General features: G+C 41.5%; 1 protein-coding gene across 1 annotated transcript; it reads left to right on the forward strand.

The window, feature by feature from the left end:
• Window positions 1–368: 368 nt before the first annotated feature.
• On the forward strand, window positions 369–4,709 carry sp7 (Sp7 transcription factor). The gene is made up of 2 exons (XM_042505903.1): window positions 369–459; window positions 2,018–4,709. The coding sequence occupies exons 1-2, from the start codon at window positions 424–426 to the stop codon at window positions 3,368–3,370; spliced, it is 1,389 nt and encodes a 462-aa protein (XP_042361837.1). The 5' UTR covers window positions 369–423; the 3' UTR covers window positions 3,371–4,709.
• Window positions 4,710–8,997: the final 4,288 nt, after the last annotated feature.

The raw sequence follows: 8,997 nt of genomic DNA on the forward strand, positions 1-8,997 counted from the left end.
AATCTGTTATCCGGCAAGATAATTCTCTGTGAGATGATGTTAAACCGTAGTCTTTCCCCTCAGACTCCACTGGACTAATCCCAGTGGAAAAAATAATGCCAGTGAAACTGAAATAATGTCCACATGGTGATTGATGAGTAACCCATTCATGCATTTATCTTGAAAAATGATTCGACACTCTCTGTTTGGGGAGGTGGGATGTCCTCTTTCTGTCCACCAATCTCCATCCAGTTCCTTCCATCTCTGGGTTTTTATTGCCTCTTAGCGAGTCTTCAAAGAGCCCATAGCCTATAATTAGGGGGCGGGCTCCCCATGCCTCAAAACACTTCCCCGCGAGTGCCCAACTTCTTCCAAACTGTCCCGGGACTCCGAGCTGCGCTTCTCCCGCTCCCCTCAGCTTCCTTAGGATTTTGTTTCTCAGGGATGGCCGCATCTATTCTGGAGGTAGGGAATGTAATTGTAAGTAGATTTTTTTCTTCTTCTTTTTTTCTTTGATACAGACTCAACTTTCATGATGTGAATGCTGTTGAAATCCCAGCTAGAATTTATATTAAAGTCACGCAGTTATAAGTTGAACCTAACCTAGTTTGGTTTGAAGGCAATTAACTTCTGAAAAATTACATATGATTGATTTTAAATCTTGGACATGACAAGGTAATAAGAATTATAATGTGAGTTTTAATGGTAGGTGATTTAAAGCAACTTAAGGGTGAGCTGCTGAAAGAGTATGGCTCACATTTTAATCTCTGTTCATTTTGTGTCAGCCTAGGATATACATTTCCTCTACGTTCCAGGCACAATCTCTGTCCATGAGAAACTTATAAAGATAATTTAATAACAAGTTCTCTCACACGGCCATGAAAAGCTGTGCAGTTGTCAGTGGATGGTGCAAGAAGCTAAGAGCACATTCAGGATTGGAGGAGCAGTAAAAGTCTATGAAACATTATTAACCTGAAAACTAGGCTGACTTCAGGGTTTGTTGGAAGAGAAGGAGATAACAACTGATCACCTCTGAACGGAGTGTCCATCTGAATGGAAAGATCACATTTCTTATCATGTATTAAATATATGATAATATTCTTTAAACATGTATTCAAAGTTATAGGTGAAGATTAAAAAGAGATGCAATGCACCTAGACTGAAAAAGATAAGTTTGGAACATATTTAATCCCCATAGGGCCATCACAAAAGTCTCGTTTAAGTCACAGCAGGTATCATGCAATTCAAAGTGCAATACCATTAGCAAAAAAAACCCCAAAACTCTGAAGGGCTGTAGAAATATAGAATTTTTTCTATTAGTTATATCCATGTGTAGCATGTGTGGTAGCTGTTTCGTTACCTGCCACATGGAAAAGAGACATGCTAGGAAAAGGAGTATTACATCTACTATTTTTTCATGTAAAGTAAATACTTGGACGGTGAGTTTCAGTCAGATATAATCGACATGTTTATGCTTACTAGAAGGGTGAATTAAGACTGTAAATGTTATTAAATCTGTAAAAACAAAATTAAACAGAAGAATGGTGAGACTGTGTAACACAATGTACCATTAACTTGTCTTCAGTGCCATGGTGACCACTTGAGAAGAAAATCATGTTTGACAAACTCTGTGTCTGCTATGAATGAGACACAGTTTCAGTTAATAATACAGCGCTTACACATATTTACACTATGTATGTTTATGTATGTTGGAGACCGTGAAGACAGGTGGAAAAAGTTAAAAGCAAACATGAATGCAAAATTAAGAATAGCATGTAGAGAGTGGTTTAAGTGAAACAAAAGACTAAGGGAATTCCTCCTTTGCTGAGCAGAGCAGAACCTTCACAAGCATAAACATTCACTGCTTCAAATTGCCCTGACCACTTTGAAAACGGAGAGAGCAGGAAAAGCCAGCGGTGGCAGTCTGACATAAGTTTTTTATTAGAGTTGACACTGACAGCAGCAGCAGCAGCAGCAGCAAGAAGCCATTTCCTGCAGACAGACAGTCTCATTTTCTCCCTTGTCTCCTCCTCCCCAGGAAGACACACGCTATGGCTCCAGTCCTCTGGCTATGTTAACTGCTACCTGTAACAAGTTTGGCAGCACAAGCCCCGTCAGGGATTCAGCTACACCCGGTAAGACCGGCAACGCTACTCCAGTAAAGAAGCCCTACATCATGACCTCTGACCTTCAGACAGCTAAGAACGGGCGAACCGCAGACGGCAGTGGCCTGGCGGACTCCTACACTGGCTCCTTCACCACAGCTGGAGGAGGAGGTGGTGGTGGCGGGCTCCTTACCCCTACTGGAAGCCCCCCTCCTTCAGCCGGAGGCTACACTACAGAATATAACCCCTTCTCCCACTCCTTCCAGACCTCCATCTCCCAGGACCCGTCTCTTTTAGTGTCTAAGGCCCACGCTACGGCCGACTGCCTCACCAGCGTCTATACCTCGCTGGATATGACACATCCCTACGGCTCCTGGTATAAAGCCGGTATCCACCCTGGCATTACTGCTGCTCCGGCGAATGCCACGTCCTCCTGGTGGGATGTCCACCCCAACTCCAACTGGCTTTCATCAACCCAGCCTCAAGCAGACGGAGGTCTCCAGGCCTCCCTGCAGCCCGTGGCTCCCCAGGCCTCTCTTAGCCCACAGCTACCCAGTTACAGCACCGACTTTACACCACTCAACCCAGCTCCTTACCCTTCTGTGGGACTGGGCTCCTCCTCACACCTCCTCCAGCCCTCGCAGCACATGCTGCCCCAGGACATGTACAAGCCCAAGCCTGTGCAGAGTGCAGGGCTGATTGAGAGCCCCATGGGCCTGAAGCCTGCCAGGGGATCAGGGGGCTACAGCGGAGGGGGTGCACCCACCAGGTCCTCATGTGACTGCCCTAACTGCCAGGAGCTTGAGCGGCTGGGCGCCTCGGCTGCATCCTTGAGGAAGAAGCCCGTCCACAGCTGCCACATCCCGGGCTGTGGGAAAGTTTACGGCAAGGCCTCCCACCTCAAAGCCCACCTGCGCTGGCACACTGGTGAGCGGCCCTTTGTTTGCAACTGGCTGTTCTGCGGGAAGCGTTTCACCCGCTCGGACGAACTGGAGAGGCACGTGCGCACCCACACGCGGGAGAAGAAGTTCACCTGTCTACTGTGCAACAAGCGTTTCACACGCAGCGATCACCTCTCCAAGCACCAGAAGACCCATGCGGATTCTGCAATGCAGGGGAAAGCGGTAGCTGTGGAGGGAGAGACAGATCCTCGGAGCGAGGAGACCACAGAGCTCAACACCAGCGCTGTACCCACCAATGCTGTCACTGACCAAATCACCAACGGAGATGAGAAGACAGGCACGCCTAATGGAGTGGAGAACAGCAGTGGACTGTTGGAGATCTGACTTCATTAAGTCTTCTATCCAGTAGTAAACCAAAACATGGTGGGTTTGATCTTTATGGTGGAAAAATTCACCTTTTAAATAAGAAAAGACAGCATTTTGTTTCAAGATACACAAAGGATATCAGACCATGTCTGAAAAGACTTGATATGATAAATGACTGAGCATGTTGCAGGTAGCAATCACTTCATTATCTGTGGACCACACACAAGCCAACACAAGAAACTTAAGCCTGCAAACACACACCAATGCACAAATGTACGCAGGCAGCGACTAATGCACACATAAATATGAGCAACCGAGCCATGATGTACATGGAAACAAATACAGCATGCGCATGTGCACATACACAAGCACAGAAAAAACTGTGAGCAAATGTGCAAGCATATAGAATTCATACACGCACACACACACAAGCAAGTAAACACACTCAAGCACACATTTTCTGCCTTTCAAATGAGACAAACCACTGGGGAAATTTAATCTGCGAAAGCAGAAGGAAAAGAGCTCTGAAGCCGCAAAAGGAAAGTAGTTTTAGATGGAGACTTATGGTTAGGATGGTGGAGTTGATGGAGCATTGCATGCCTAAAGAAAAATCTGATTTACAGCTGTACTTTGATACTTATTCATTATTCTTGAAACAATCAATGGACAGTCTTACTTACTGCTTCTTGTTGCCAAAGACGTCTTGATGTAAAAGGTTTTGCATTTTACTTTTGTTTGCTTCTTGTATGTCTAATTTAATTTCATATTTACATAAATAATCTAATTTATGTCTTAAATTATACACATGGAAGATTATCTTGCACCCTGCAGGAAATATAATGCCTACATAAACGCAAGATGGTTCAAGCTGGCCAAAATGAAAAGAAAATGCATTAAATTAAGTTTTTTTTCCTATTTATTAGTTATAAGGAGGAGTTTGGGGTTTATGTTTTAAAGATTTATTTATAGATCCTGAAGTTAGATGTGCGTGTAAACTATTTCAGTATACTCTTTGAATTGTGAAGTCTTCCACACCTGGCAAAGTAATGATTAATAAGGGCTCCTACTTGTTTGTACATACTATATATGTACAACAATATATAGATATTGTTAGGTGTGTTATTTTTGTACTTTTTATGTATTTTCTATATTTCGTGTAACTTTCCACAATGAAAAAGGTCTTTATGTTGCATCACTATACACATAAGAGCTTAATTTGTTCATAATTTTGCTCATTGTAGAACTGAACTACCACTGTTTTCGGCATTGTGAAATGACTATAAGATACTGTAAATAGTGATAAAGTAAAAACTTTGTAAAGGTACACAAGTTGTAAAAGTTGTGGTGTGAAATCATGACAATTTTGGTGCTTTCAAAAGTAAAGAAAATTTCGAAATTATGTTTTTTTGCTGGATTTATTTGTATTAAAATGTGCTTTAAAATGTTTTAAAAAATTTTTTTTAAAAAAAGGAAAAAAAGGGGGGGGGGGGGTCATTCCTCCACACCTCATCCCCTCCTCTCCTCACTTACTGTCATTCTTTTCATATCTTACTATATTTCCATCTCACTATGGCCAACCAAATACTTTCATTATCTTTTGCAGCACAAACAAAGCCGTCCACTGAAGTGAAGTCTTAACTCCGCACAATGACCCCCTTTCAGAGAGCCACTGTAGTTACACTCAAGACAATTACTCCACTCTCCAGCTTGAGAGGGGTAATTACTGAGAGCGATGCTCCAGCAGAGTCAGGAGAGAGGAGAAGAGGGGATTAGGACAGGGGAGCTGTGGTTGTATTGTTTATGGAGGGAGGCGGTCAAACAAAGGACCCCAATTAAGGAAGGATGCGGGACGAAAGACGTGATGTGGAGATACCTGAGGTTAAGCTGGGCCTCAAGAATATTTCACAGTGTGTCAAAAATCCTCCAATCTGAGACTGTGCTGCCACTGTAGATTTCTCGCATTTGTGGGAGAGTTTTAGTCACAACACTTGCGTGTCTTTCTGTCCAGGCAGGTCAGTCGGGTTATATTGCAGACTAATAAAAATACTTGAGGTGGGTGGACTTTCTGCTCTGTATTAAAAGAGCCTCAGGAAAGGCTAAATGAAGACTACAACAGATGTATTTTGTGCTAGAATGGCGTCACACAAATAATTACTCAAAGAGTTCACCTTTATAATGTGTTAGGTGGTGAACAGGTGAGACAGGCTAAAACAGGTGACAAGCACATAAAACAATTTCAGAAATATGTTAAAATAATTGCTCCCAAGTAAACTATGCAATATTGCTTTTCCTAAAAGAAAAAAAAATGCAATGGTTAACAAAACTTTTTATATAAAGTAAAGAGTTTCATCGCAGACAAAATTGAAGACCTGAGCAACTAGAACCCCCCTGAAGCTACCAACTCTCCTGTTGTTACATTTACACTTCCCAGGCTGCATGGTTCCAATTTAGGGCTTCTAATGAGCTGTAGTTGAGGTCAATTTATATAAAATGTCCCGGGGCCGACTCTGTCATCAGGGACCGACATGTTTATGGTGGTCTGAAGTGGGCGCACGGTCGAGTCCACAACATAAAAGGCAAACAGGGGGAATGGGGTATGGGTAGGGTGTGTCAGGCCAGTGAGTGAGGATGGGGAGGTTAAGAAGACGGTCAGTGGCTTTTAAAAACCTCTGCAGCTACTGGTATTTTCTGCCTTTTTTTTAAAAAAAAACCACAGCAGTGGCAGTGGTGGCATACTGTAGCCTTAACTTTATTTTTACTTCTTTTATTTAGAAAGCCAGGAAACATTAAGTGTTGCTTCAAATACGGTCATAAAAAGGAAAATATACATGCATTGACACGTAGGGGCAAAAGAGGAAACTGGACAATCAGTTCCATATGGTTTGCCCACCCATGCCCCTGTACTCCATTTACAGAGACAAATCACTGCAATACACGCAGACTTGTTAGGACCAAAAAGGTTATTCCAGAGGATCCCAGACACACCAGTTAAAGCCATCACACAGCCCATTTCCGACCTAACTAACACGCAGACACAGTTTTAAAACATCCACTCAAGCAATGTTTGGTTTAGCCATAAGACTTACATAAACTTAATGAGCTACTCCTGGGAATTTAAGTCTCTGAGCTGTTTAAAATGAGAGAACGGGTCATCATGATGTGTTGATGAAAATGCTAATGAATCCCCTTTTCCTGTTATTATCTGGTCCTAACTGATTAGTCAAGTAAAACAATGGGACTATGCTGTGACATAGCCACAGGCACTGGGAGTGCAGGGTGGCGGGGGGATTTGTGGGAGGCAGGACAAAAGCACAGGTGTCTGGAGGGTGGGGGGGGCGAGGGGGGGCAGCACGCCCAGAAGCTCAGCAGTCAGGCCATAAGTAAAAACAAGATAAGGATTTTCAGTAAAGGGGAAAGGTAAAGTGACCTGAGTGAATCAAAACATGACCTAAAGAGAAGGAGAGGTCAGGCTGAATAAGACAGGAGTTGAAGAGGAAAACATAACAGATAAGAGAGGGCAAGAGGTAAAAAGGTCAGGTTATCATGCAGATGTACTTTATGTCTACTTTGCTTATCATTTTTAGCCACCATTTACAGGGAAGGAAAGGAACCACATTACACAAAAGTTCTTCTCTAAACAGACTCTGCACATGTATTCAGAAAATGTAGGCGATGGGACAAGATTTTGATGTTGGAAGAGTTCTGGTTTACGTTTGTAGTCCACATAGCACTGACTAATCATGTTTGAACAGCAGATAAACAGTCCGTGTGAAGAGGCTGAACACAACGGCTGAAATGCAATCATGAAACCAGGGTCCAAGGGAAGCTGCTCAGCCTTGCAACCAATTTTCCCAGTGGCCTCTTGCGATATTATAGAAAAAAAAAAAAACTCCTCCCGTGCGGTCCAAAAAGCATTTTTTTACTTAGGCCACCATTAGAAAAAGATAGGTCTGTAAAACTGTTGAGAGGGCACCTCGAACTGCAAAAAAGTTAATTATGAACCTTTCTATTCTAAATTTCTGAGCCATGGTGGCTTTATATTTCCAAAACTTCAGCACAAGCTGGGATAAGTGTTTTAAAAAAAAATATTTGATGTCATCAGTAAGTGTACTTTTTGGTCTTTAAATTTTCCTTTCAGAAACAGAAATGGAAAAAAAATATTTTGATTTTCATTTCAAAATCCAAAAATGGGAAATAAAAAGCAAGCCATTTTTGGTTGTTGGGGTCAGAAGTGGAAAATACAGAATAGAAATGCCACTTAATTTTCTTTTTCTCTTGTCAAAAATATAAAATAAAATATAATACCTAAAAAACAAAGATGAAAAGAACAGTTGTTATTGTTGTTATAATTAGCACCGTAATGGCTTTGGAACCATATTCTGACATTATGTTAGACTTGACAAAACAAGGTTTATCATCTACAGAAATCTCTGTGTGTTGGTCACGAGTATGGGGAAGTAAGAGGTTTGTCAGGTTGTGTCAGGAAATTCTACACTGAAAATAGATTTCCTTTTATTTTTTGAATAGTACAAAAAGAAAATTTGCACCCTCAAAGCTGCAAATTTCACCATTTTTGGATTGGAGAAAAAGACAGCTATGTGGAATTTATATGTATATATTCTATTAAATTATATCTATATTTAGGTATATTCCATTTCTGACCCCCAAAACTAAAAGTGTCTTGTTTTTAGTATTTGTTTTGGTTTTTTTTTTTTCATTTCTGTGTCTGAAAGGAAAGGAAAAAAAGTCCTAAAAGTATACTGACCATCATCACAAAGTAAAGTCTTTGAGGCGAGTGGGAACTCGCAGGCGAAGCCAGAGACACTACTGCGCATATTCAGTGGGCTACATACCTTGGAACTAACCTCGGGAGCTAGAGAACTTTTTTTGGCATATATTCCATTGGAACAGATAGGGGCCATTTCTGGTCCGGTAGCTCGGTATTATTAAAATCTATGCTTGGAACCCATCGACTATTGTGTGACGAAAAGTGAGCTTTATATTAGTTTTTTAAAATTTTATCTTCATTTATATGTAGATATCTGCTGACAGAGAATATGGTGCTCCATTTGCGCTGGTAAGTCAGAATTTCTGAGTTTCCAGATGAAATTTTTACAGGAGTACCCCCCTGAAGTCGTAGGAACCTCACCAACCCTGACCTCAAAATCTAACCAGGCGCCTTCGTGCATCAACAGTAATTAAAGCTGTAGTAATATACTGTTTCTTAACACTTCTATGTTATTTGTGTCTCATTTAATCAGTCATACACACAGTTCTTTCCAACTTCTACCTGTGGACATGTTGCTAATACAGCTTAATGCATTGTTATAATATTGCTAAACCTGGCAAATCTGACCTGAACTAGTATTGTTAAAAAAAAAAATCTTGTTCCTACTTGTTGTACTAGAACGCAATCAACTCAAGTGTGATGTCATTTCACCCTCTGACCTCTGACTTCCAAGGTAAGTGGAACACAACATGCAAAGAGGAGGAAGACTTGGCAAAAAGTAAAATAAATGTGCTTAAGTGCTTTTCTTCATGTATGCAGTAAACACAGGACACATGAGTTTGAATCCAGCTGATGCAACAGTCTTATTTCTTGCAGCACTGCTTCCTATCTTTCCTAACTTAGTCATCATTACGCT

Source organism: Plectropomus leopardus, chromosome 2 (assembly GCF_008729295.1).
Source record: "Plectropomus leopardus isolate mb chromosome 2, YSFRI_Pleo_2.0, whole genome shotgun sequence".
Classification (NCBI taxonomy): domain Eukaryota; kingdom Metazoa; phylum Chordata; class Actinopteri; order Perciformes; family Serranidae; genus Plectropomus; species Plectropomus leopardus.

Bases quoted from the DNA above. Each gene is read 5' to 3' on its own strand.
- sp7 (XM_042505903.1), top strand. From the start codon at position 424: ATGGCCGCATCTATTCTGGAGGTAGGGAATGTAATT. The intron at 460-2,017 runs GTAAGTAGATTT...CCTCCTCCCCAG, and splicing joins TGGAGGTAGGGAATGTAATT to GAAGACACACGCTATGGCTC.